This window comes from Crotalus tigris, unplaced genomic scaffold (genome assembly GCF_016545835.1).
Source record: "Crotalus tigris isolate CLP2741 ecotype Arizona unplaced genomic scaffold, ASM1654583v1 scf7180000017741.1442986301:2390832, whole genome shotgun sequence".
NCBI classification, from domain to species: domain Eukaryota; kingdom Metazoa; phylum Chordata; class Lepidosauria; order Squamata; family Viperidae; genus Crotalus; species Crotalus tigris.
Genome location: NW_024096608.1, coordinates 1,061,893 through 1,089,631, shown reverse-complemented (window position 1 = coordinate 1,089,631; position 27,739 = coordinate 1,061,893). Strand labels below are relative to the sequence as shown.

General features: G+C 45.2%; 1 protein-coding gene across 18 annotated transcripts in view; it reads right to left on the bottom strand.

Annotated features, from left to right (window-relative positions):
* The window catches only part of VPS13C (vacuolar protein sorting 13 homolog C), a 60,909-nt gene that overhangs the window by 10,612 nt on the left and 22,558 nt on the right, over window positions 1–27,739 (bottom strand). For 17 of the 18 annotated variants that reach the window (XR_005556346.1, XR_005556347.1, XR_005556349.1 and 14 more), the window contains 45 exons: window positions 27,470–27,626; window positions 26,882–26,961; window positions 26,230–26,289; window positions 25,833–25,989; window positions 25,327–25,446; window positions 24,970–25,073; window positions 24,456–24,623; window positions 23,657–23,961; window positions 22,807–22,951; window positions 22,114–22,270; window positions 21,556–21,680; window positions 20,870–21,039; window positions 20,356–20,597; window positions 19,877–20,100; window positions 19,687–19,779; window positions 18,916–19,281; window positions 18,683–18,772; window positions 18,140–18,295; window positions 17,780–18,044; window positions 16,920–17,080; window positions 16,460–16,581; window positions 16,049–16,343; window positions 14,555–14,944; window positions 13,805–13,909; window positions 13,371–13,535; window positions 12,792–12,920; window positions 12,462–12,595; window positions 12,234–12,360; window positions 11,526–11,761; window positions 11,182–11,332; window positions 10,492–10,632; window positions 10,022–10,103; window positions 9,718–9,787; window positions 9,300–9,411; window positions 8,949–9,062; window positions 7,671–7,810; window positions 6,012–6,093; window positions 5,713–5,826; window positions 5,250–5,325; window positions 4,987–5,150; window positions 4,026–4,071; window positions 3,618–3,741; window positions 3,185–3,299; window positions 971–1,062; window positions 164–287 (listed from right to left, as the gene is read on the bottom strand). Coding sequence is in view for 12 of the 18 variants with exons in the window: in XM_039340081.1 (XP_039196015.1) it covers window positions 164–287; window positions 971–1,062; window positions 3,185–3,299; window positions 3,618–3,741; window positions 4,026–4,071; window positions 4,987–5,150; window positions 5,250–5,325; window positions 5,713–5,826; window positions 6,012–6,093; window positions 7,671–7,810; window positions 8,949–9,062; window positions 9,300–9,411; window positions 9,718–9,787; window positions 10,022–10,103; window positions 10,492–10,632; window positions 11,182–11,332; window positions 11,526–11,761; window positions 12,234–12,360; window positions 12,462–12,595; window positions 12,792–12,920; window positions 13,371–13,535; window positions 13,805–13,909; window positions 14,555–14,944; window positions 16,049–16,343; window positions 16,460–16,581; window positions 16,920–17,080; window positions 17,780–18,044; window positions 18,140–18,295; window positions 18,683–18,772; window positions 18,916–19,281; window positions 19,687–19,779; window positions 19,877–20,100; window positions 20,356–20,597; window positions 20,870–21,039; window positions 21,556–21,680; window positions 22,114–22,270; window positions 22,807–22,951; window positions 23,657–23,961; window positions 24,456–24,623; window positions 24,970–25,073; window positions 25,327–25,446; window positions 25,833–25,989; window positions 26,230–26,289; window positions 26,882–26,961; window positions 27,470–27,626 (6,795 nt within the window). In the remaining 6 variants the exon portion in view is untranslated. Of the gene's footprint in view, window positions 1–163; window positions 288–970; window positions 1,063–2,390; window positions 2,854–3,184; window positions 3,300–3,617; window positions 3,742–4,025; window positions 4,072–4,986; window positions 5,151–5,249; window positions 5,326–5,712; window positions 5,827–6,011; window positions 6,094–7,670; window positions 7,811–8,948; window positions 9,063–9,299; window positions 9,412–9,717; window positions 9,788–10,021; window positions 10,104–10,491; window positions 10,633–11,181; window positions 11,333–11,525; window positions 11,762–12,233; window positions 12,361–12,461; window positions 12,596–12,791; window positions 12,921–13,370; window positions 13,536–13,804; window positions 13,910–14,554; window positions 14,945–16,048; window positions 16,344–16,459; window positions 16,582–16,919; window positions 17,081–17,779; window positions 18,045–18,139; window positions 18,296–18,682; window positions 18,773–18,915; window positions 19,282–19,686; window positions 19,780–19,876; window positions 20,101–20,355; window positions 20,598–20,869; window positions 21,040–21,555; window positions 21,681–22,113; window positions 22,271–22,806; window positions 22,952–23,656; window positions 23,962–24,455; window positions 24,624–24,969; window positions 25,074–25,326; window positions 25,447–25,832; window positions 25,990–26,229; window positions 26,290–26,881; window positions 26,962–27,469; window positions 27,627–27,739 lie in introns of those variants that run through there. The other variant, XM_039340090.1, reaches the window with a different exon arrangement.

Here is a 27,739-nt window from a genome sequence, read left to right as displayed (position 1 = left end):
TCAATGGCACAGAGTTGATTTAAAATATATCCTTGAAACACAGTAAAGCTTTTGGTTCCGGGTTTGTATTACTCTAGCGAGCTTGTTTGCTGATTCATAAGAGTTTGGGGCTGTTAAGGGCTGTTTTGGTCAGACTTATTATGCCGAGACCAGACTCTCTTACCTGAACGAAGATTTGCAGGAGGTTCTCATCTGTACTGGGTGGCCGTGTAAAATCTTCATATAGGTAATCCCAGTCTGTGGTGATGTGACCTAGGATCTCCACTTCTTTTATTAAGAGGACTCTCCTAGAGGGACCGAAAGGTACTTTAGGACTTCCCTTTCAGAAGAAACAATCCACAACGTGTCTGAGATCAAAGCATCTTAACTTGAATGAAACAATCTTGGTTCCACTAAACCAGTGGTTCTCAACCTTTTTAATGCCGCGACCCCCAACCGGTCGTAAGTCGAGGACTACTCAACTGGCGCAGCACCATTTGCAGAATGGTACTTTTGGCGGGCTCAGCAGGGCAGAGACAGCCTGGACAATTCCTATTGGCTTTTGAAAGCCAATAGAATTGGACTCTATTCAAGAGAGTCTCTTCTATTGGCTTTCAAAAGCCAATAGAATAAAAGGGAGGAGCACAGCTAAGGAAAAAGGGGGAAAAATGGCGGACTGCGTTGTTTGGCGACCCCCATGAAATGGTCGTTCGACCCCAAATGGGGTCCCGACCCACAGGTTGAGAACCGCTGCACTAAAGAATAAATGTAGAAAGCACCCCCCCCCAGGAAAGCCCCAATTCTACTTGCGGGGAGGCTCAGTTTAATTGCAAAGCACCTGCTTTGCCTGTATGATGCCAACATAATGGAGGACTGAGAGGGAGAAGATGGGTGAGGCTCCTCAGCTGGAGCATCTAGCACAGGGCAGAAGGGAAACTAAACCAAACCTCTTTGCTCTCCTCACGTATAAATCACCCACTGAAGGCCATACCTGCTGGTGACCACAATATAGGTCTTTCCTCTTCCTGGAAGTGGACAATAGTACTGGAAACTCTCGGCCTCCAGCTTCTTGATGTGGGAGTTCTGGAGCGGGAGTTAAAAATGCTTTGGATTAGATTAGAGCTGCGAAGCTCAAACTCTTACAGGAGGCACAACTGGCTTGTCCTGGACTGACCTTCCTCCCTACAGGTGCTGCTAATGGAGCCCATTTGAGATGCAGCCTCAAGTGGAGCCTCAACTGAAACTACCTGGAGGCCTTCAGTCCTGACCCCGCTGAGAGCAGAGCAGGGAAGGGAGAAGGGAGCGCCAAAATGGGCTGACGAGAGAAGAACAAAAGTTGCCCATGAAAATTCAAAGATGGCACTCGGTGGAAACAGGAGGTCAAGCCCAATTGCCCTCCCCTGCAGCTGGCATTGGCAGTGAGGTTCCCATCCAGATGTTTAGGACCACGACCTCTTCCTCACTGGCTCTCTTGGCTAGGGAAAACGGGTGTTGAAGCTCTCTCTATCTGAAAGGCGACCTCAGACTATCCACCCCTTCTCAAAACAGGGGCCCAATTCTCAGGGAAAGTAGCAGACGATACAACGGTCACCCACCTTCAAAAAAGGTTCTCACAAGTTTAGGTACAAATTTTTTTTAATTCACCAGTTCATAGCATTATGTACACGTTTGCAACATTATACACTGAACACCAACATGAAGCAGGAAATATTACCAAGAACTCACTTTATTTTGGGAATGAGAAGAAAAGCATTGTCGAGAAACCTAAGGCTTCTCTTCCATTGCAAGGGAAAGCACCTCCATACCAGGGAAGGGCAGGGGGGCAGTTTTCTGCTCTGTGTGGGCAGCTGGTGCTGTTCCGAAGAGCAGCCACTCTCGCTCTCAATATTAACTGGATTTAGCGCATATTCGGGGGGAAGATGTGTGTCCCTTTTTTCATTATCCCCCAAAATGTCTGCAACATTTTACAATGCTCCCAACATAATTTGTCACCTTTAAATTAATGTAGCATAACCGTACATTGAAAGAAAATATATGCATTTATAAAAAGTTAAATAAATACATATTTCTGAATACATCCTTTCTTTTCAGCATCAAGGCACAGGTGTTACTGTTTGAAAAGAATCAACTGACTAACCTGGACAGGACTATAAAGAAACCATCTATCTACAAAGTGACTTCTGGGTGTTAATATCGTTTGAAATGGTCAGATTCCCCACCAAACATTCTAGTGCATGTTCCAGGCAGATTTGGATGGAAGATTGATTGTGAAACTACAAGCCACACAGGTTTCTGGTTTAGGTTCCCAGGAAGACCCCCAAATATCCACCCACAGTAAAACAGCCGTCTGTTTTTATCCATGTTGATGAAGAAATGACAAAACGTGCATCAGAACATCATGACATCTGAGCTGCCTTTTTTGCACTTACGTTGTGACACTGCACACAAGTATGCCCAGAATTGGCCTCACAATGTCACAGTGCGCATTTTGCCACCTGCCAGGGGAAGCCTGTGCAGAGCAAGATGCTCAGGACATGCCAGTGGTTTTATAAGACCCTCAGCCAGAGACCCCCATCCTCCTCTTTGCCTATTATAAAATGATGTTCTGCAATAACTCTCCCCAAAATGTCTTTGGTCTCAAGCGCAAACAACTGTGGAAGGAGGGTCTCATCCCCAAAGGGGAGCCCATCGGCCCCTGGCCTCCTTTCCCATCATCTCGCTCTCCAGCCACTTCCTGTCCTGAGCTCCCTTCCCTAGCAGCTCACTACTCTTAGCACTGAGAAATATTTGCCCTGTCCTTTGAAGTGGAGACTATCAGAAGTTGGTATTAACAATATGCAAAGGCTCAACCCGTGGATGTCTCTGGAATTAAGTCTTTCCATTTCAATCAAACCAAGGCAGATAAAGACAGTTAAGTTAATCAGGAAAAGAGAAGCAAAACAGGCGATTCCGTGGGTCCAGCCGGGGTTGAGCATGCATGGAAGGAGAAAGGGAGAAAGAAGAAACATTAGCAAGGGGTGCGGCCCAAGTATAAAGTTCACACAACAAGAGGAAAAAAGAACAATTTCGGCAAGGGGTCCCCACAGTCAACGTCCACAAAAGCAACAGGAACTGCTTGCACTCACCCCTTCATACACACACACACACACACACACACACACACACAAACACACACACATCTAGGCAGCCCATTTGAACGCTGTACCTCAAACAAGTCACAACCTTCGGCCTCGCCTCGGTCGTAGGGGCGAATAATCCCGTCTTCGCGGATGAGACGAGGGGGGCGCAGGCTGGAGACTTCTTCGGTAGACTCGGCTACCCTATGAGGAGAAAGGAAAGGAGGTCCTTTCTAGTGGGGGACTGCTGGAAAGATCCATCGCCTCGGATTATTCTACGGCCCATTCCAGAGAGACTCCATTCCAGAATCTCTTTTGGGGAGCAGCCACTGGCAGAAGGCAGCCTGCTGCTCTGCGCCGAAAGGCCCCATTCACACAACAAAGGAGAGGACGTGGGGCGTGCCCATGTTCTCCTTCTCACCCGGGTCCGGTTCTCATATGCTGATTTCTAAGCGAGGCTGCCTCTGCCTCTTCTGAAAAATGAGGCCTGCGGAGTCACCCTCACAGGGCTGCTGGGCTCACCTCTGGATCCCTTGGAACGTACTGCTGGCCATGTCGATGATGCCCCCGGTTGGGCGGGCCACCACTCCAACCAGCCCCTTCCCGATGCCCTTGAAGAAGCCGGCCGCACCCTCCTTCTTGGCACCTTTCGGGATCAAGAGTGAGAAAAACAGGGTGGCCTTTTCTGACTGCAGACAGGGCCACTAAATTCAAAGCACTTTAATTTCAGGACATCTGCAAGAAGCGTTGGCTTTCTCTTTAACGTCTCACTCTTTAGCATTGTTTATTTCTTGGTTCATGTTTCATTTCATGTAATGACTCAAATCAGGGACACTTAAATGGAACCTGCCGCAAAGCAGTTACTAACGTTGCTACCATTTATATGCTGCTTGAATTCTGTGAGAATTACCTTAACTCCAGTGAACTCACCTTCTACAGGTTTTGTGACTATCCCAGTTACTCCGCCGACAACTCCCTTCAAGAAAGCAGGGGGGGAAAAGATGGAATTGCAGGTTGGAATGGCACATTAATTTCACCACAACCCTCCACTAAAGTGGATTTAGTCTACTCAAATTTGCATCTTAAGACAATTCACCAGAACCAGAAATTCTGATAATAAAGCCTGCCAAGAAACACAGCCCAGTCCATAAAAAAAGAGATTATAATTTGAGAAACTAGCTTGTCGTATTAGCCAGGAGAAGGGTGGATGTCAGTTCTAGGAGTACCTCCATGAATCCAGCCGGCCTGCCTGGAATCGGCTTACGCCCCGGAGAGCAGAGGCATCACAGCTCTGCGTGGCAGGAGGTCATCCAGCCTCTCAAGGCTGCAACCTTTGCCTGCGAGTTCCAGGAGGTCTCCTGAGCCCCCGTCTGGCTCGGCAGAAGAAGCCAAAGGGCATAGGAATTTCAACCCAGTTTCACGTTTCTGACATGTCTTGAAAACTCTGGTGCACAGACGAAGGTGCTAATGCTGTAGTGTTAAAAATTCTAATTGCATTCTACATCACTGTCCACTTTCACTCGGGCCATTGAAGGCGATTTGTACACAGCTTGCTCTCTGGAGAAAAATAACTCAATCCCCACCTTGGAACAAGCTCTCCCGCCACCCTCACCCACACACGCATGAAGGTCACAGAGAGGGACGGTACGTCTTGTCCCCAAATTGTCTAGGAAACGCCTAACAGAAAATACACTTGAAAACTATATCAAAACACAATGTTACTGCATATAATTAATAGTTCTATTTCAGTTGTTTTGGTAGGTGGCCTATGGTTTTTACTAAGAAGCAGGAGAAAACGCAACAAATGCAACATGGATTGGAGGTGGAGCTAATTTAATATAGTAGGGGAAAAAACCCAGAATTCCAAGGAGTATCTTAAAAAACACCCTACCCTCAGAAAGCCCTTTCCGCCTTTGGCGAGGCTGTCCCCAAAGTCCTTCGGCTGGCGCCCCATCTCCTCCCGTCTCTTCTGCTGGAACTCCTTATCCATCGTGATGGCAGCCAGGCCTTTGCCCACCGAGCCGGTGATGCGGGACACCACGCCTGCTGCGCCACCTGCAAGCCAAGGGGGAGCTTAGGGACACTCACCTGCCGCAGGTGGAGAGCAGCTCAAGAAAGCTCCTCCAGGTAACCCACTGAAGGTGCCCCACCTACCGACAGTGTGGCCAAGAAGACTCCTCACGCCAATCACAAACCCCTCGGCAAACTCTTCGGGTCCCTGGACGGCTCCCTAAAGAGAAGCCCAGGGCGGATTTTGAGAGCCAAGCCGAGCGTTCAGTGATGACTGTGGCTGTGGAGGGCTCAGACAGCAGCTGAACCCTTGAAATAAGTTACTTAAAACCCCATGGCTGTCGCATGTGCTCCTTGCTGGAGCACCCATGGAGAAGGCAAAGGAGGAGGGGAGCCTTCAGGGCATTTCACATCCTGATCCCTTTCGCACAACCGGCAGCAGCCCTGGTGGAAGTCAGGAAGGAGAGCCGAGATTTCATGGATCCCCCCCCCCCCGTGGGTCTTCAGGGCTCTCTTAAAACTGCATTTGGGCAGGAGGATTTGCTGGGGTGGGTAGGCACCTCCCCAGACCCCAGGCTCCAGGAGTTTCTGCTGTCAACCATCGTACCTGGAAGGGCTCGTAGAAAAGGGCCTCCACCCCTTCCGAAAGGCCTCTGATCAAGCCAAAGGGGTTGCCCAGCACGTCCAGCCCCAACATGAGGACATACATCTGCTTCAGGAACTTTAAAGGGGAAAAAAGATTACAAAAAAAGGAGTGTTTGAAATTATACACAGGCAAATCCTGAAAGCAGGAGAGGAGCAGAGTGAATGGAGGAGGGATTCTCAGATCAAAAGAGAAACCGCAATGGCTTAATGGGGGGAGGGGGAGGGAGAAGAAGGGAGGGGTAAAGAACAGGGCCAACTTACTTGCCCTCTGTAATGGCCAATGACTCTCCACAGCAATTCGTTTCTCTTGTAAAACTGATACTTGATTTCGAAGAAAGCAAGCCTAAAAGCAGCAGATAAGCAACCTCATGAAGAACAATGGCTACCTGTTGCTTAGAAATCTACTCTTTTGTATTTAAAGAATCTTACGGAATCTTACAGAATCTATTCTATGGAGCAGACTATCTTCGTCCCATTCTACCGAAACCCAGCTGAGTTGACAAGCTTTCCAGGAAGCAGATCGGGGGGTCAAAATCAGATTTAGACAAGAGGCTTCACTTGACATTCCTCACCATTTAAGAGCCTGGGATAAATTCTTTGCCCTGCGAGCAAGCCCCAGGATCGGCAGATGTGATGGCAAGGAAAGGAGAAGTGATCAGCCCTGCAAAGGTTCACTGCAGTGGTGGAGAACCTATGGCACGCGTGCCAGAGGCGGCACTCAGAGCCCTCTCTGTGGGCACACGTGCCATGCCCCGGAGATGGCAACCGCCCCTCTTCAACCAGCCGCCTGCTAACTTGCCAAGGTTCCACGTGGCCGGATGCATCCCAGCATGGCTGGTTTCCCTTCCCCCCTCCCATCTCTCCTGGCCTCGCATGCTCTCCTTTTCCCTGGCATGACCCATTGCATCGCCTCCTCAGCTGTCGGCCGGCCAGCCAGCTCAGAGGCGGTTTCTCTGAACTGCTGGCAGCGGGCTGTGGAGCCCCAGAGAGTGCCGGTTGAGGAGCCGGCAAGCTGTGACTGCTGACGGACACTATTGGCCCCCATGCGCTCACTGGCCTCTGTGTGGGGGGGCCGATGGTGTCAGGCAGCAGCCACCCTGTCCCCTGCCTCACCTTGCCCTGCGACAATGGCACCCCCGCCCTGCCTTGCCTCACCTCACCCCACAGGACAAGCCTCCTGCCCACTGCCCCACCTGCCAGAGACCCCCTGGATCTCCCCCAACCCTGCCCAGCCCCCACAGGCGTCCCTCCCCACGAGCAACATCAAGGTGACCACACCCACCTTGGCCACACCCACCAAGTCTGCCATGACCACAGCCACGCCCACCTGGCACCCGGTGATAAAGAAGTGGGTTTTGGGTTGCAGTTTGGGCACTCGGTCTCTAAAAGGTTCGCCATCACTGGTCTAAGGCATGTTTGAAGGGTGACGAGATGCTGGCTGTCACCTTGAAACCCCTCATGGCTCAGGTCTGTCTGTCTCTGGGAGGTCCCTGTCTGTCTGGACTGGGCAAGCAGGAGCTCCTTCCCGGTCTTTCCTTGCAGGGACCTAAAAATCCCACCCGAGATCTTCAGGGCTGCATTTTAGAAAAGCTACCACCTGCCCCAGCTTTGTGGGTAGATACATTATGAAATCTAATCCCTGGTTCGGGACTTAATTTAAATGGAGTTTGTATCTTCTGCCTTGGAAGGGCAGTGTAATTTTCATGTTGTTGTGTATGGATTTTTTAAACCTTATTTATCGAATGGGTCTGTTTGCTGCTCCAAATGTGGACTGACAGGAGCAGCACAGAGCCCAGGAAATACAGGAATCCATGTGTATATAGACCCTACCGGGTGTGAGTAATGGTCCAAGCCACCGGAAGGTCCCTGGGCTGCTTCTATTCCCAGGAGCCTCCTGAGATGAATCCCGAAGCCCCTTACTTGAAGATGAGGTCATCCACGTCGGTCAGGGTGGCTCCGATGCTCTTCAGGAGCAGATTGACGGAATGGATGGCGATCATGTCGCCCTGGCCCGACTCAGACGCTTCAGTGCCGGAGCCCAAGGAAAGGCTTAGATGCAGCTGGCAAGAGAGAAAGTGGCGCTTAAGAGAGCCACTGAAGCTCAAAGACTTGGGCCACCAAATGGGGAGGGAGAAAAGACCCCTTGGAGAAGACCCTGGTGTTGGGAAAAATGGAAGGCAAGAGGAGAAGGGGACGGCGGAGAAAGGGTCACTGATGCAAGGAACGTGAATCTGGGCAAACTCTGGGAGACAGTGGGGGAGGGGGGGCTGGCACGCTGTGGTGGGTCACGAAGAATAGAATACGACTGAGCGACTGAACAACAACAAGAAGAAGAGAGCCATTGTTAGTTATTAAGCTTTGCTGAATGCAGGATTCATTTAAATACTTTTAAAAAAACTATTTCTGTCAGCTTTTTCATGGGTTTACTTCTGCCAAAGTTTCATATTCACCCAGTCTCCTTTCAAAAAAGTTGAACATCAACCGTATTTCAAAGCTAGCATTTTATTAAATTGAGGAGGGAATCAGAGAATTCCGTAAGGCATATTCTGCTGAATTTTCAATTTAGCATTTCTGCACAGAACTTAAGAAATTTAAATGCAAACCTATTTGATAAAAAAGGCACTTCTAAAATATTGGGGGACAGGGAGAAATAGAACTAGAAATAATGCCTTCCACATCTATTAGGGTCGTGATAATGAAAAGCAAATTATGGAATTGGTGATCCTCTAAAACAAGGCATTAGGCTCAAAAGTGTAAAAACAAACAAACAGAATTTAAGGCAGTTTCCACAAATTATTCCAAATTAACCCAAGAGATGTTTTCTTCCATCCAGTTAGCTAGCTAATGGAGAAAGAAATTAAAGTTTACCATATATGGAAGCAGTGCCAGAATGCCACAAAGCCATTTTCTCCCTGCTGGGCTGATGTAAGGATGTAAAGCAGGAAAAGGAGGAAGGGGATGTGTAGTTCTCCTGGGGGGGGGGTCTCAGGCAGTGCTCACTGGAGGGAATAAGTGCTTTTGGTGCTAAGGCCTTGGCACTTGGGCCAAATTGCAAATCTCAAAGCTCCAATACAAATCGAAAGCTTTTGGGCAAATGCTTCGGCCCTTTCAATGGTCCTGCAACTGCCTTGTGCCGAGGGGGGGGTCAGCATGCAGCCCCCCCTTTGGGGGAGGAGCTGCTACTGTCTGAAAACATACCTTCAGTGGAGAAATATGGAAGTGTTCAAAGAAACTAAGAGTGGATACGTCAGTCAAGGAGGACTCCATCAACTCTGTGTTCAGAGCATCAATATCTTTCTCTATCAACCCAGCCTGTTAAAACAGAAATAAGTTTGAACAGGTATCCTCAACTGGGTTCAAGCACAAACCTTACACATTTTCACATTTGTTTATTGCAACTTCTTCACTTAATATTTTCAAGCCTTTTGGTGCCTAGGCTTATGCTTTTTTAAAAGGGTAATTTCCCCTTTTCTTTTTAATCTCTCTAGCTTTTCAAACATCCCTCCCAGATGGAGACGGAGACATGCCAACTTCTTCAGCCATGACTACCTTCTGCTTTTCAGCTTCCGGGTCTGTGGCTGGTGTGAAGAAGTCAATCACAGCTGCTAGGAATCCCTGATCGAGCTTCAAAGCCATCTCCTGGACAAGAACCATGAAATACCTGGCAAAAAGAAATCATAATTGACACAGGAAATCTACAGGAGAGCAACTCTAGAATGGGGAAAGCAGGAAGGACCCCCACCCAGAGATTTTCTCTGTGAGAACCTGCTGGCTACAATCAGACACCACATTTCTCATCTTCTAGACAGAACTGTGGAAGAAGTCATCTCTGAACATTACACCAAAAGCTACAAATATGGAATCGGTGTTGCCTGTTCTCCGAATGTGAAGAATGTGTCATTGTTTTAGCTGGGAACCAGACAGAGATGATGCATGTTTCACACATTGCTGAATATAATTTACTTACTTGAACTGCAACACTTTGCTAAATTCATTAAATCGAATTATGATGCTGACGTCAACAAAAGGTTTCGGTTCTAAGTTAAAAAGAGAAAGAGAGAGATGAATTGAATGCCCATTTTGCCTGCTTTGGTTAGTTCAGGAATGTCCAAGCTTGGCAACTTTAAGACCTGTGAATTTTCACTCCCAGGATTCCCTAGCCAGCATTGTTGGCTGGGGAACTCTAGGAGCTGAAGTCCCCAGGTCTTAAAGTTACCAACACTGGACACCCCTGAGTTAGTTGGTCAGTTGGTGCTAAAAATTCACCTCACCTGAGTCAAGTGCAATAGATTTGGGAGGAGCCACAGGGTGAAACACCACCGGGAACATGGAACCGGGAAGCTGGCTGTCCACCTTCAAAGGAAGAGAACAGGGATATATGGAGAGTATTAACCAGTCTAAACAAGTAACTCTGCAGGCAGGAGGTGCCAGCATCTATTTAACAAAAATGTTAACTAATCAGACAATAGACACGTGACAACAGATTAAAGGGTTTGCTGAGAAGAAAACTGTGATGTTAATGTTTCTACAAAATACAACTGTAACATTTTTATTGTCCTTTCTCTTTCAGGAACATCACGAAGTGAATTTCTAGGAGCTGGGCTAGAATATAGTGGATAAATACAGTGGATAAGTACAGCGATAAGGGACTCTGGCAGGTCTTACAGCAATCATCTTTAAGAAGCCCAGCCTCTTAATCCCCGGGGAGAGATTAGCCTTCTCTAAAAGCAAAGACACGTACCTGGAGCCAATATAACTGAGCCCGTAAGCTTTTTTGATGCGCTGACTGTTTGAATTCAATTTGGATGGCCGATAGAAAGTCTCGCTTGATTATGCATTTGAATGGAAGGCGCATTTCCATAGGCAACTTATCAAAGTTTATCTGAAAATAGAAAATATAGATACAGAACTCCTATTATGTATTGCCCCTCACTTCATGCCCAGAGATACAGGGATATTTCAGTCCAAAACGAGATTCCCGAGAAATAGATCCGCTGAAAATCTACTTCCCATCCTATTGCTGCCCATCCTATTTCTTCAAGGCCCACGTCAGGCACTGTTCAGGAGCTCAGAGTCAAGCCTCACTAATCTTGATTCTACTGCTATTCAACAAACCTTAAATGCTAGCATATGCTCTTGGTTGTCCAGAATCTAAAACAGTGTTTCTCAACTTCCAAATGCCCTGCCATAAACTCAGGAATAGCATTAGCCTAGCATTGATGATGTTACCCGTTTGGTAATGAAATGTCTGCAAGGAAATCACTGAGCTGAGAGAGCAGCAAGGACCCCACAACTCAAGAACCGGCTAGAAGTGTTTCCCACTTCTGGGAGGGAGCGGATAGTCATAAAGAAGAGATTTTACCAAGCATCTTAGGCTCACTGTATATCTGCCACTTGGAGGGCTTGTCCTTCATCTGTGGCTCCAACATACCTCAAAATTGTTGTTGATTTTAATCCAGCCAGAAGGCTCCGTGCCCTGTGCAGAGAGATGCCTTTGATAAGCCTGTTCCAGGAGGTTGATGTGCTTCTGGTTAAAAGGCTTCCATCTTTGCTTTGGTTTCAGTTCCCAAACAATGCCTGAACTGCAAAAAAGGGAGAATAAGAAGCTAAATCCTTACAGGAAAATATGTTGCATGTCATTAATGGAAATCTCTCTTAATTATTTAATTTCTAAATTGGTGATACTGCAGCTTCTCTGCATTTGATCAGGGAAACATGACTGGCTAATGCTTTGCACCAAAAGGCGCCTTGCAGCTTCCTGCCAACCAACGTTACCTGGTGATGCCTATGTAAGAGATCTCCTGTTTCCTTTTGTTGTTGACCAGTGAAAGTCCGAGGCCCTGGAGAGCGATGCTGATTTCCTGGTCAGGCTGCTCCATCTCCTCCGCCTGCCTCGCTTTGGACACCAAAGCTACATCTTCCGTGAAAAGCAGGACCCTCTGCCGCCCATCCAGGAAAGAGACCCAGTGGATGGGGGTGTTGGCGTTATACGAAAACTGCCCACATTCATCCTGAATGGGCAGGAAAGAAGCAGCAAGGTGAAAGACAGTAATCAGCAAAACGCAAAGCGTTTGCGTACTATTTTGTTAAAATAGTGAATTTTTTAATTTAAAAATAGTCACTGGCTGATTAGCAAAGAAAAGGAATTGAAGGTTGCTGTAAATGAGTTGCTAGGCTCTAAAATAATGAGCTGCCTAAATGAATATATTGGCCATGAGGCTTTAGGATTCAAAAATTAAATGCTATTTCCAGAGGGAGGGAGGGAGGGAGGGAGGGAGGGAGGGAGGGAGGGAGGGAGGAAGGAAGGAAGGAAGGAAGGAAGGAAGGAAGGAAGGAAGGAAGGAAGGAAGGAAGGAAGGAAGGAAGGAAGGAAGGAAGGAAGGAAGGAAGGAAGGAAGGCGCACACAGAGACTGAGACTGCTATAAGTTAAACACAGCAGTGGAAGTGCTACATTGACAGAGGGTTTTTTTGATACAGATTACCTTAAGAAGATCGAGTTCTCCTGTGTTTTGTGCATAGTCCCAATTTAATTTTTTGATCCCTGTAGGATCTGCCCAAACGAACAATCTAACTTCCTTCGGCTTTAGTTCCATCACTTCCTGCAGGCCGCTGCATGGATTAAAAAACACAAATGCGAAATTCATGGGATGACCCGTGCTCTACAACTGAAGATAACAGCTCAAGAGAAACGTGGGTGCCTTCTCACCTACCTCTGCTGGTATTTCAGAGTCGCCCATGATGTATGATTAATGACCAATGCAGGGGCAGCCCCCTCATAATAATCGGAGAAGTTGATAACAGTGGAATGCTCAGCCATGCTGACGTCCACCAAGATGCCTGTATTCTGTGGGAAGGAACAGAAGTGGTGCACTAAATGCATTTTGGCAGTTTCCCTGCAGCTCCGGAAGTGCAGGGAGACCCCTCCTGCTGTTGCTGTGGCCCATGACTCCCATCAACAAGGCCAGGGAGCCATGCATGCCAGGACTTCAGGTCACTCTCCATGCCCTAAAAGAGAAGAACAAAGGTATCTGCAATCTTACCAACTTTTCCAGGCTCAGCAATGTTCCGTTGTCCTGTCGGTTGTAGAAGAAGGGTCTGGAAAATTGCTCGGAGCCACTCACTCTGATGCACAGCTTGCCAGATGGACTTTCAGGCCAAAATGCAACACACTAGCAGAAAAAAGGGAACAGGGCTAGATAAGGAAATAAGGATGCCAATTGTTTTTATTAATTTCTTGTAAGAAGTTGGAGTTGGCACGTTCTCCAACCTGGAGCCCTCTAGCTATTCCGAGAACATGGCACTCCAAATTCCACATTAGCCGTAGATGAAGGTTGTGAAGTTTGGTGATCAAGACAATCATTGCCACTTTGATCTCCAGCTGAATGTGCTGCTTTAGTGTCCCAACCAGCAATTCAGATTAAATCAGAGAGCAATAATAAGCAATCATCATTCTTAACCATAGAGCTCTTTTCAAGTCATGCTGCTGGCACTGAACTGCTAACATTGCAACTATGTTTACAACTAAAAACTCAGATGAATTAAAAATAAGCCCTTGTTTCAAAAAACATGGCATTAAGAGCAAGCCAGCTTAACTGATAAACCCAGCCTTCAAATACTACCTCTGAGGGCGAGAAGTAATTCCACTTATTAGTAGGAAACGATCCATCAGGTCCTATTTCTCCAAATTCCAGCTCCAAGGAAGACAGGTTTGTTATGGTATAGAATGGCGTCAAAGTGATGATCCGAGTCAGATTGAAGCTGCTCATTTTAATAGTAACGCCAACCTGCAGAATGATATTACAGTTTGTGTTTCAAGAAGACTCATCGCCAACATGATCGCCAACGTCCGATAACAGATATGGCACAAGAAGAAGAAGGGATGGTTTTGGCCACGCACTGCCAGGATGAGGGAATCTGATTCTCCTGACCAAGACTCACCCCATCCCATCCCATCCATTGAGAGAAGAACAGGGCAAGGATTTTATTACCTACGGCTGGAACAAACAACAGCAATTAGTCAAAGCAGGAAGCAAGTGCAGGAAGCCAGCCATACCAGAAAATCCATGCTGAAGGCTGGACACTTCACACATCCAGAATTTCCTACTGTATCCAGGGAGAAACTGCTCGACCAGGTGCTGGTTGAGACACACAGCTGGATCTAGACAAAAGGGAAGACAAACGGACTTGGAGGATAGAAAACAAGACGTGTAAATCAGACGTGTCGTTCCTAATAGCACGAAGCTACAATTATGCTTCAGGTTTACTGCAATAAGCCACAAGTGATGACTGTTGGAAAGGAAAGTGTAGAAAATCACAAGAAATCAGATCTCACACATTCTTGACCATCCAAAAAGACAGAGACAAAAACTTTAATTCACCACTGAGGTGACAATGAGAGTGAGAGAGAGCGGATCCACACTTGGATAGCTGCAGGCATAAACAAAGAAAATTGAGATCCATTCAAAACAGCATTCAAATTGCTCATTTCCTATTAAGAAAAATGAGAGGGAAATCTGCAATAAAGTGCAAATCAGTAAAACCAAATAAGAAAAAATAAAGCTATAAAATTAATTAGGAAACATTTAGTCCGGCACTGTCTAGAGGGCAAATCAATACCAAGCTGATTAAATATATTGGAGCTTCCTCAAAAACAACAGTGGGCTATTAGCCAAATGAAGCAGGCAATTTTTATAAGCAGGTCGAGCCCAACCTTTCCAAATTGCAAAAGATGCTATTAATGAAAATCACCAAAGCTACAGAGCCCACTTCTTCAGGCAAGTTGAACAGAAGCTTGGCCTCATACCTTGTTTTTACTGAAAATATTCTTTTTCTTGAAGGAGAACAAGACGGTGTCCCGAAAGTCTGCTGGGTGTTTTACGTGAATATCCTCAGCGCGGTACTGGAGAACCCGGGAAGTCTTGTTGATGATCCAGTAGGGACTATACACAGAGAGGATCATGTGGGTGCCGACTTTCCTGACATGAATGTAAATATCCATCGTAACCACATCTGCAGAATCTGAGCTGAAGCAGACCGGGAAAAACTCTGGCAGTGCGTCATGGACACGAAAGTGCCCGTTCCAGTTTCTCCCCTGATATCTGAGCAGGATCAGCTCCATGATCTCCCCGTTGATTCTTGAGTGAAGAACATCGGCAGTGCTTCCTTCATGCAGCTCGTGGGCCTCTGCTGTTCCCTGCAAAGAGCACTGAAAGATGAGGACGGGGCAGGATGGACGTGGATGAAAAGCCCTTTTTGGGACACTTAGACAGAATTTATGTTTGCAATGAACAATTAAATATTGCAAAAACAACTTGAGGACACCATACTGTTTATAACAGTATGGAAGTAAAAAATGATTGTAATTTTTCCAGGCTGAGTATGAAAAACAAATAGGAGCAGTAAATTGGAAGTAGGCCTCATCCCCCATGGTAGAATTTCAATATTATAGCACAATTCCTAGCTGAGATGCTCCAGCTCAGCTAGACCAGTGTTTTTCAACGTCAGCAACTTTCAGAGGAGTGGACTTCAACTTCCATGCTGGTTGGGGAATTCTGGGAGTTGAAGTCCACCCCTCTGAAAGTTGCTGAGAAACAGTGGACTAGACGGTCTACACTTGTCTCAGACACAATTGCTCATGAATTCCTCCTTGTGCACCCACCCAGACTGCTACAGGTGCTAAATGTATCCTAGAGCATACTGAAGTTGGGGCTTTTTAAAAAGAATGGAAAATATGCTCTCCAATTCATCACCATATTTTTAAAATACTTCTAAAAACTATTTCCCTTTCAACAAGATGGAGAGAGCTAAAGGCAGCCAGGGCAAAGTTAAGTATCAGTAAGTAGATTTGTGGAAGAAAGACAAAAAAAAAAAAGAGGAACAAAGGAAGGAATTTATAAATAAATAAATAAATTTTATTGTCATTGTATGTGTACACACAGTATACGCATACAACGAAATTTACGTGACACCCAAAGACCAGGTCCCACACACATAATCCCCAAACACACTCCCACCCACCACAATTCCCCCCCCCAAAACCACCCAAACATCCACCCAACAGACCAAGTAATACTGTCCAACAGTTCACTGATGGTGGCCCTTTAGTTCATTATTAAGTGCAATTATAGCTCTGGGATAAAAACTATTCAGAAAACGTGTGGTCCGAGTTTTAAATACTCTATATCTTCTGCCAGAAGGCAACAATCCAAAGAGATTGTAAGCAGGATGGGAATTTACTGAACGCTGAAATCACCTGGGCCTTTTCGAGTTATGTCATGGCCCCTCTTGGCTAACGTACCTCGAGGATGTATCGCAAACAGTAAGGTAGAAGATTCCGCAGAGTAAGCGTGGGGTAGAAATGGATAATGTAGGCCGGCTCCCAGTTCTCCTTGTGAGTTGCAATGAAGTTCAGCTCATCGGGCACGGCCGTGGCTTTCAATAGGAGTGGCGGGAAACTGGTATCGGTGGCCGGGCATTGAAGTACACATATAACTTCATTACTCCTGTGCAGTTCTTCTTGCCAAGATATGTAGGTTGTGGATGGTTCATATTGGCCTTTTAAGATGCCCGTTGGCTGAACATACAGCTGACATCTAATAAGCCAATCACAGAGAATGCAGAAGACATCGGGGGAAAAGAAAGCCCAACCCCTTGGAATATTTTGCAGTAAAGAGAATTGCTTAAGTATCTGAACAAGTGAAATATTTACCGATATGAGTCTAATGGAACATGAAATTCCTCTTCTGGAAGAGACACACCTAAAGGCTTCAATTGCTTAATATCCTTAACAAATTTGTAGATTATAAATGGGACAGAGAAGTGGTTCTTAATCTGAAATGGAAAGCAGAATATGAATAATACATGAATAAATTAATCGTTCCAATAAAAAAGAATCTCTGTAGTTCAGGGTTGAATTGTAGAGTTCCCGATGGTCTCTGAGCTTGGTTGTTTTCTTGCAGACATTTCATGACCCGACTAGGGAGCATCATCACTGCTAGAAGGGAGTGGGGTCTTCTCTGTTTTTATACAGTACTTTGCCCTGACAGTGTTGGTAGGAGTGTGATTTTCCACATGGGATCAATGCTGCAGGAAAGCATCGCTTTTTCACTGCACACGCAATGTGTGCAAGGCTTCACTCACTGAAGCAGGATCACAACACCACAATTTACCTGGAGAGGGGAGCGCAGGGTGATCACTTTGTTCCCTTCTTCTGCGTCTATCTGCACCACGACCGAGTTGGAGGAGCTGCTCTGGGGCGCTCTCACACTGTGGAGCCTCCTTCCTGGCTTGGCTATGGGAACAGCTGACACCTCACTGTAGCCTTCAGGCCCTGATTTGCATCAAAACAATTGTCTTTATGTTATCCCTTCACCTTTTTTTCTTACAAAAAATAAAACTAGTTTACAACTCAACTATATAATTCACGCTCCAGAAGCTTACAGCTAGTGTTCGTAAGCTGATCTGCTTACAAGGAAAATAAAATATTTATTGTCACAGAACTGTGGTAAACCATGCTAGTTTGAAAGGAAGCATTTTAAAAAGTTCTTGTCTGAAAATCATTCTCAATCATTTGGAAATACTTCTTTCACCTTACCAAAGCTCTGTGTTTTTTAATTTATTTATTATTCCTTTTTAAAAAAATAACAGAAAAGGGGGGAAAAAACCCCACAAATTATAACACAGATGTAGGAGATGACCAGGCTGAGCCCGAGAGAAGAGGGGTCAAACGTGTCATAAGCCAGGAGTCCCTGCCCGCCTGCAGGAGTTCTAAGTCTAGCCCACCTTGAAAGCCTTCTTAATTCCCGCTCATTTCCCTTGACCGTTAGTAGCTCAGGTTTTTGTAAAGAGCTTAAGCTTGCAATAAATCTTTATACTCATTTGAACTGCCTGAAGCTCCTGACTTCCCCGGCACTTGACAACAAATATACTACATATAACAAGTACTTAAAAGGTGAAAAAAATAAAACAGAAAAATAGGGTCGGGAAACAAAATATACGATGATAGCAATGAACAGCTACAAAACCTTACCAAAGCTCAAAGTTAACAGAGAACTGTCTTGGCGACGTAAGACGCTAAGCCTTCCTTTGTTCTGGGACTTCGAGGTTGCATATTCCAGTTCTAAGCTCTGACCAAGTCCGATCTCGTGAATGGTAGCACTTTTGGGGAATCCCACAAGCTGGAGGCTTCTGCAGGCGTGGACTCTGACAGAGATTCCCAGAGCGTTTCTGACAGTGAAGGGAGCCCTGTCTTTCAAAGTGGCGTCGTAAGCAGAAGCAGTTCCTTCCGAGAAGCCCTAACAATAAAGCCAATATTTACTACTTTAGGAACGGTGATGAAACCTGCACTGTGTGAGAGGAAGGGTTCTTTCTCCTGTCTCATCAAACTTACCTTGGCTAGATTATTAAGGACAGTTAAACAACATTTAGATATTGTTATGTTCATGGTATCTTTTGACGAGACAGAGATCAACTGCTGGGGTTCAGGTAGAACGATAAAGTCATCTCCTGGCAACAGACCTCTGTCCTCTTCAGGGTTTGTCTTCATCTAAGAAGGAAAAGGAGAAAGTCCAATAAATGCCTACCTGAATCACGGGGAAGGCCCGATTTGCTTTTCCAGCTTTAGTTTGGACAGGAATTCGTCCTCTGGTCTATGAATGCCTAGAATAAAGGTCAAAATATGAACTTGTTTATTTCCCCAGAATAAAATGAAGACCTATGAATGTGGACAACGGGTTCCTTTAATGTTATAGGAAGAAAAATAACAAGATGAGGCAAATGTGAATTTAAAGGGAAGCAAATTCTTACTTTAGAAATTCCTAATGCTTAAATCAGTATTTCCCAAATCCAAGTAAATTACCCAGAATTGCGTAAAAGTGATTTTATCATGCACAGAAAACAGATGGCTAAAAAGGAACATTAAATGATTGCTTACTTCCAACTTTAAGTTCCAGCGATGTCCTTCCCTATCCACTTGTTCTATCAGAGGTTCCCAGAGAGCATGGATTTCGTTGTAATAGTGCATCTGGAATGCAGGATGGAACACAAAGCTGAAGAACAGAGATCTTTCTCTTCCTGACTAACAAAACCAAACTCAAGAGTCATCATGGAAACCCATTACAAGTTCAAGGCCCAAATATAAAGGGATCATCAACCCTGTTTACGTACCTCCAGTGTCATATCAGCTCTGGCTGACATGAGAGAAGACCAATTTTTCACGGTTCCAGAAAATGCAGATTCTGCTAACAGTAAAGGGACAGTGCGATGTCCCAAGCCGCATTCCAGGGTGACCTGAACCGATTTCACCTCCACCTCAAAATGTTCCTTTCTTTCACTCTGCTCGCTGGCTAGCAGGGCTTCTGTGGCTTCTGTGGCCATGTCAATGCCTAGGAACCAACTCTGGCACTCGTCAACAGATTTGATGCTCCAGAGGTCTACAGGATTACAAAGGGTCCCTGCAGATTCTTCCTCCTTGGCCTGTCGCTTCATAGCAGCCAAGATAGTCATTACAGTGTTGAGAATTATTGGTGACACCTTAAAAATAAAAAAAAGGAAACGAGAGCTGAGCGATGCACTTTCATTATATGAACTAATTGTAGACCAGTGTTTTTCAAACTTGAGAACTTTCAGAGGTGTGGACTTCAACTCCCACAATTCCCCAGCCACAGGATCCTGCCTTCACAGTCAAAGTCTGAATTAAATCAAGGGCATTCCGCTTAACAGCCTCCATTGAAGAGCTGCTATTTACCTAGAGGTATAAATTCAGAGCGATGGTGAGATTCAGAAGGTACATTGTCACCAAGGACTGTGTGTGTATTGCAGGAATCCTACCTGGAATACTGGATTTTCTACTCTATGCATTGCAGATCGCAACTCAGCTGCAGATTTTTCTAGAAATAAACCTAAACATCAGGGCGAGCGAATGTAATTTGTACTAACTTTCACAATCAATGTGTCCATGTTCACATCTATCCTTTGCACTCCAGAAGGATCCATCGTGGCTTCCACAGCTAAACAACATGGCTGCACCACCTAAAAGAACACCAGCAAGATATTGGGGTCAATGCCCCCTTCCTATTTGCAGGAAAAAAGTCCGCTACAAAGGAGTAGATCCCAGCAGGGGGCTCACCGTGGTGACATTCTTCTTTGCTGTACCCCGGAGGAAGGGGCAGGCCAGCACCTTGAGGTCCAGAACCTGAGCAGTCAGCTGCTGTGCCCCAGAGCCCCCTGACAGCATGAAGTTGCCCTGGAACGAGGCTGCCAAGGCAGGCGCATCGGCCTTGGTCAAGTTGGCCACAAACACAATTTCTGGATCCAAGATGTGTGCTTTCACTGAAATGTTTGATCGCGCAGCTGCAGTTGCAAAAGTTTAAATTTAGTTTATGTATTTACTAAATGGTTATCACAACAGAGTAATAACATACACCATCATTGCCGTGGCTAATAAAAATAAAGCAATCCTGTGCTTAAGTCACTGCTCTGGTATTTCTGCTCTGACCAGGGAGCAACACATCCAGGCCAAAACTGAAAATACAGCCAGTGGCCTTAAGAGCACAAATCTGCCCAGTGAGTAAGAATTTCAAGGGGGAATTCTTTCTGTCTGCTGACCTTTCTCAGGCTTAGGCTTTCCCTGGGAAGCCAGCTTCACTGCGAACTGGGCCGGTATTTCCACTGGTTTGGCTGCAGGCACAGACTGAATGAAGAAGTCGGCCACGGTCAGCAAGAACTCTATGCTGGCACACAAATACAGCTGGTCCAAGACAGCTACGATGTCACTCCCATTTTTATTTTGCTTGTAGTTGATGTCAATCATGACACTATCAGCTTTCCCGTCCTTTTTGGCTAGCATTCTGCAAAACAGAAATGCATTAAGAGAGGAGACGGTTGAATTTACAGAAGAATTTGGAACAGATGAATCCAGTTTTGCATCCTCCAATTATCCTGAGGTTAGGATCCTTAGAATTTCTAGTGAGAAGGCCACCATCTGCAAGGCCTTGGATTCAACAGACCTTCAAACAAATTCCATACTCCATGTAGATTTTTTTAATGGCTGGCCATGCATGTTAAGCAAAGCACCAATGGCAGAGATGTGGCGTTCTCAAATGACTGCTAGAGAGCTGACCTTGCAGTTGCTTTCTCAATCCCTTCTCTAAGATCATCCAATGTAGACGTTTCCATCTTAGTCATGACGTCTATAGAGCCATCCGAAAACATTTGTCCTGATGATCTCATGAGATGCAGCCGGAGCTCTCCGAGACATAACTGGCTGTTGTGAAGCGAAAGCTGAGATTTCTACAATATATAAAAATGGCCGAGATAAAGAGACAGCTCAGAGACTTGACACTTCTCTTAGTTTGGGCTATCTACCCGAACAGAGAAAGAACACGGATGGAAGACTTTTTGTATTAAAATAACCAAATTCGATTTACATAGAAGAAATCTCTTTAAAAAAAAATGTCTTAAAAGACTTTGACATCATAATACCCAAGTTGTCAGTGGAGAAAGCCCCCAAAATATCAGAAGTAAGAGGGGGAGGGTGGCAGGAATTGGAATGGAACAAGGGAGGCCGGAGGCCTGATCAACAGTGTGTGTGTGTGTGTATGTGTGTGTGTGTGTGTGCGCGCGCAAGTGCATGCATGTATGAAGAGGCACGCACAAATGGATACCAAACTCAAAGATAAAATTTCACAAGTTTTGGAACCAACTCTCCCCTTTTTGGACCACACTGATCTAGTTGGCCTGTGATTTTTTTTAATGCCATCCCTAGGGGTCCCAGGAAAACTGGCTTTCAAGAATATTGTCACCAACCTGGTTCTTGTCAGCATTGTAGAGAACAACGGAGAGAGATTCAAAGTTAAAATGAAACATCACGGCCACACTCTTCTTCAGCTGGGCTTCACCAAGGCCTTCTTCTGCAGAAACCTCAGGGGTTCCTGGACGATTGAGAAACGAAAGGTGTTTAACAGCAGTCATGACTGCTGCTTGTCCGAGGACTGATATTCATTTAATACTTATGACAGTATCACCTTCAATTCAATGCCAATCCTCTTTGATCTTATTTCACATCCAAAGACCAGCATAAAATCGTATGCCATTTCTTTTTATCCCACCTTTATTTTTTGCTGAATTCAAGGTGGTGTTATCCTCTCTTATTCATAACAACAACCCTGTGGGGTGGTCTGGCTGAGACAGAGTGACTGGCCCAAAGTCACACAGCCACTTTCAGGTCCGAAGTCTCCAGGTTTCTAGCTAATATCCCAAACTTGTTTTCTTCCATGCTTCCCTTTTGTCCTGATATTGTTAACAGTCAAATGATGCGTTTTGCAACTATCTGAATTAAATGCTCAACTTTGGAAAAAGATGTACCTTCATCAAGGCCAGTGACAGCAACAGCTTTGTGCTTTTTAAATTTCTGAGCGTCTGGCAAGGTTGAGTGCGTAACTTTGGGGTCTGCGGCAGCTTCACTGAGATTCTCTAGCAAAATGCTCATGAGCAAAATCAAGTCATCCTGACTGAGTGAGATCTGCAAAGAGAAGAATCTGTTATTAAATGGCTTTCCTCCAGCAATACTACCCATTTTGGGATTTTTTTCGACCCAATGCAAATAGTAAAGATCAATCTCAAGCTGGCACCAGATCTTCCCACGACATTTTATTAAAACTCAGAATGCCAGATTGCAGACTCCAGGAAAAAAAAAAATGCATTTCACATTTTAGATAAGAAATACCTGCCTGTCACCGTGATGCGTCTACATGAATTAGCTAATATCAAGCAGCAAATACAGCTGTGGAGTCATTGCGGTATCACCAAAAAAGGCAGAAATTGATGGTTTTCCCTTTATCACCTGCTCATGCTTTATATACTTGCATGTGTTCAAAACAGGCAGAAATGCTTCCACAGAGAAGAAAAAAAAATCTTGAGTAAAACAGCCTCACCTTGTAAGTGTAGATAAGCCTAACTGGAAAATCAAAGCCCCTTCAATCATAACCCGAGTTATAATTATAATCCACAGCTTATCTCCCCAGAGATCATGGCTCTCCCGGCTTTTTGTGACCTTACCAGCATGGCCTTTAAGTCTCCTTGGATGGCAATCCCCGGAATCTGCAGATACCAATCTGAGGCTAAATTCCTCTGAACTGACAGCTGTAGATTGACCGGCTGCAAAATCTCAATCTCCGGCTGAGGGCTGCTGCCCACCTCGGTCCTACAAATTAAAGGGGAACAGATGGAGAATCACAAGGTGGCCCTTTGAGTAAACCAGCCCTTCCTGCCTGCAGTGCATGATGTGACTGGGAATAGCCCTTCAAGGCCTAAAGTTCACTTACTTGGGATGCTGGCTGGGGAATTCTGGGAGTTGAAGACCATAAGTCTTAAAGTTGCCAAGGTCTGGACAACCCCTGCTCTAAGGCAAGCTCCACCACAGGGGCCTTTCCAAGGAGGTTCCAAAGGGAGTCTGTTTTGGTTTGTTAGGCATCTTCAACAGATGCCCAATTCCCATCGCCGGGTTTGGATTAAAGCTGCAATGGCCACCAGTTAAACAGGCTCCCCTGTCCCAACACAATTTAGCTCAATACGGGGGCCTATCCTGACTAAGCCCTTCAGAACTCCTCCCTGTGTTTGATGGGGAAAGAAAAGCAAGATGGTTTGCTTAGAACTGTAACTTGCTCTGGGTTATGCTTGCATTCATAACCAAAGGTGAAGGGAGTCGGGTAAAGCCACCAGTCATGCTTCAGATAACCTCACAGAGCCAGGCAGGGTCTCTTGCCAAGCCTTCAAGGAATGGCTTCTCTGCTGCAGAAAAGTGTTCCCGCCGCCAGGAGAAACCCCACAGCAACAGGCAAGAAAAACCTGCAATAGGCAGCCATCTCTCTGTTGACCTCAAGGAGAAAGAGGTTCACAACAGGTATACCTGGAGATCTTTAACTGGGTGAGTTGGATATCCATCTTGTCAATCACAGGGGGAGGAGTCGTCTTCTCCTCAGAGACCAGGGTGAATTCGTTCCAAACTCTGATTAAGCCGAGATCGGCTATCAACACATTGTTGGACACGGAAGATTGAGGGATCAGGATGACTGGAGCTTTCAGGTTGATGTCCATCGAGAGGCGAAAGCTCTTTTGAGCAAAATCCTTCATGCTGGAGGCGGCCTTTTCTGCAGCTTGAACCGTGGCAGCGCTCAGCGCCTCCTGGGCCGTTTGGAAGTGGTTGAGAAAGTGCTAAGCAAGGACAGAATGACAGGCCTAATTAAGCAGCAGCGCTGGGAGAGGTCAAAGGGGTTCAAGGAAGGAAGGTGCAAATGGATCCCACAGGTGAGTTTATAGCCAGTAATTTAAAAAAAAAAAAAAACTTAAAACAAGTATTATTGTGTGAATTTTTCAGCTAACAGTCTCATTCCTAAGTACCACAATGTAAAGGAAGAAGAATTAGAAGTAATGACCAAGCTCTGCACTGCCAGGACCAATTTTATTCTTTTCTGTCATTTGTGTGATAAGACTAGGATTTCGAGCCTACACATTTGAAAACTATAACGTAAGCCAGTATTTCTCAACTTTAGCAACTTTAAGACGTGTGGACTTCAACTCCCAGAATTCACTTTATCTTCCAAATCTGGGAGATGAATTGAAGTTTTGGAATTGAAGTCCACACATCTTAAAAGCTGTCAAGGTTGAGGAAGACGGATTAAGTTTACAGAAAGAAGCAGCTCTCTTACCAGAAGCGTCATGAAGAATTTATGCACATAGACGATCTGAACGCAGCCTACTTTCAGAGACATTTTGCCATCAACCTTGGACATGTCCATATAAGCATCTCCTTCGGTGGCATCAGAATAAAGGGACATCGTGAACCGGAAGACTTCATCTCCCACTATTGAGACTGTCTGCAAAGGTCATATTTACCATGATTATCTCTCTTTGATATCATGCATCATGGTCTGGTCTGCCCTGCCCCTTAGCAAGAGGGTGTAGGACCGTGACCTAAAACAGGCATATCTACTGTATTAATTTCAGCCTCTGCCCCTCAGACGTTTCCAGCTTCACCAGGTTCCCCCCCCCCCACTCCAATTTGGTTTCTCTAGCTCAAGAGGAAAAGGCAAAGCGTGAACAGGCCAGAGTGTGTAATTCTATTCTCAGATGCGCTATTTTTCCTCTGACCGTCTCTTCTGTTCCTAACTCTTCCAAACTGGTTCATGAGGCTCGTGTCCACAGTGCCAATTCCATCCTCACCTTTTTATGAACCGTTTCCGGATCAACATTGGTTATTATGAAATCCCGAAGCCGGGCAAAAATTTCAGTGTGCTTCATTGTTGTAAACACACAGGCCTCCATGCCTGGGGAGAAAGGAGGACAAAATAAAAGGGGGTGTCTTCAATTTTTGATTGAAGTTCAGACACCGGAATTTTTCTTAGGGAATTTACACTTAATCCATTACTGGCTTTCCTCTCTTGCTGCTATAGGAAACATATTTGACCCAAGGATTGACCGAGAAGAATTCCATCCTACAGCAACAGCAGGGTTAAGTAACTGGGAAGGAGAGGAGGAGATTTTTTTAAAATTCCTGTGCATTATTTCAAATGCGCTTACCTTGAATTCGGATATCTGCAATATTAGCTTTCTGGTCACAGGCCAAAATGTTAAAGGCATTCAGTTTGGCCGTGAGCTTCAAGTCAAACACATCCGCAGAGCTGGCTGCAGGCGCAGCAGCTGAAAAGAACCAGAAGAGATTGGTCAGCCTGGTGGGCCTTCCTCCCCAGCTGTCCCCCCCCCCTCGTCCTCTTCCTCTTTCCTGGTCTTGTAGCAGTGAACACACCGACCCTTTGCGACCTGCTCCTTGGTTTCCTGACTCCAGGTTTTTCTTCCTTTCTGCCCCCCACTCCTGCTGCTTCAAACCCACGCAAAGAAACTTGGAAATTCAAAATACTTCTTAAAATAGATTTAATTGGCTCATCATGGTCAAAAGGGATCACCATGATTCATCAGTATTAAATAGAGAGGAAGAGGGAGGGAGGGAGGGAGGGAGGGAGGGAGGGAGGGGGAGAGGTAGAGGGAGGGAGGGAGGGAAAGAGAGAGGGAGAGAGACCCTCCGATACCTGATTTTGCAACAGCTGTTTTGGGGTCTTCTGATGGTTGCTCTACCTCAGCCCCCTTCTCAACTGGCGTGAGAACGCTTGAGGCAGAAGTGAAAAAATTCAGGATTGAAAGCAAGGCTTCGGTGTGCAAAAGTAAGTCCAACGAAGAAAAGGATACCTGAAACAAGAAAAGGAAATAAATTGGGGGGAGGTCTCTGCCATCTCACCTAAAGCAGATTTCTATCATTTCTATCATTTAAAAAGGCCCTTCGTCCTATGCAAGATAAATGGAAGTTATTTTGCTTAAAAATCCAATTAGAATCTAGAATCTTTCAGTGACACTAATATTTGTTCTCAAAAGGACACCAAGAGCCCCCTATCCTTGGTAGCTAACAAAGCAAGGGGTTTTAATACTCACATTCAGCAACTGCTTTGTTCTGTTGTAAACAGTTTCAAAGTGAGGACCATCAACATCAGCCTAAATGGGAATCAAAATTTCACTTTGCGGCAAATGGTGAAGCAGTACCAAAGAGACACAGGCACGTTCAAGCCAACGGTTAAGTTCAGGCAGGGATGTGTGGCTGAAAAACTCAAGGGCCAGACCCAGCACTGCAATCAAGGCTCCTCTTGGTCCAATCCCACCATTGCGCCCCCTCCTTGTCATTTTTTACTATATCTTGCAGGCAGCCCTGGGTTCAACTATTTCTGTCAACTGCTATCTCAGTACAGTAAGCCCCACGCCACGTCACCCCTAGAAATGCCACAGAAGAGCCCAAGCTGGACACTGTTCGATTCCCAAGACCAGAGAGCGAGAAACAAAAAGGGGAAAGGAAGGAATAAGATACGGGTCCCCTTCTCTATAAAACTGACGGGTCAAAAGAGAGAGACCAACACAATCCAGCCTTCTAGCAGAAACCTCTAGCAACTAAGATTCAATTTGGCTTTTTGTAACATACATTAATTTGCATTATTTCACTTTGATTCTCTGCATAAAATACACTGCCATTTTTGCTTTAAGCATCCACTCAAAATACCCCGCGGTAATTTTTAGTTTTAAAAAAGTGCTTAACCTTAACATATTCCATCTTTAGAAGATGCTTGCCAGATTCATCTGAAGAACTAATAATATTTAATGGATCTCCTTTGGAATCTGTAGAAAGAATACAATTCATACTTAAACCGTTGTAAGCCAAAGCCACTCACTGACAACAGAGTCCCTAAGCAAGGAAAAGTTGATTAATACAGTAAATATGGTAATTTCTTCATCAGTGCAATGTTCCTCAAAAGAATAATCGGTAGAATTTTAGAGACTTGGAAATTACCCAAAATATAAACAGATGCTTCGTAAGCTTGATGAGGTCCTCCTGCCTAAGGAGGCGAATCTGGGTTGTTTTACTATTAAACATTTACAGTGCTTTCCAATAATCATTATTTCAGCAAGTTATACCATTTCTCAATTTTAGTTTTTCTATTTTGGGAAAATCTTTTTAGTCAAAACTAACCAAGAATAACAGTCTCTCACAATTCTAGCCATAGATATTCTCTAATGTCATTTTTATTGAAATATTTAGATCTGCAGCTTAACATTGTCCTATAACATCCTGTGTGTAATCTGATTTACATTCATCTGTGGAAATCCTTCATTAAATATGACTTACCATTGAATTCAAGGCAATTCATCTGGACTTTCTTCAGATATGCTGTAAGAGTCATATCGTGCATTCTAATTCTACCCTCACTTCCAAGTTTTAGTACTGTGAGCCTGTATAAAGGAAAGCTGTGCTTCTCCACTTGTTTCGTTAATGTTACCAAAACCTGAAAGGAGGGAAATAAAGTATATTAAAGACAGCACAGACACATAAAAATACGCCAGCCATTCATATTCCAGTTGTCCATCTACATTTGCCATTTTGCCAAGCCATCTTCAA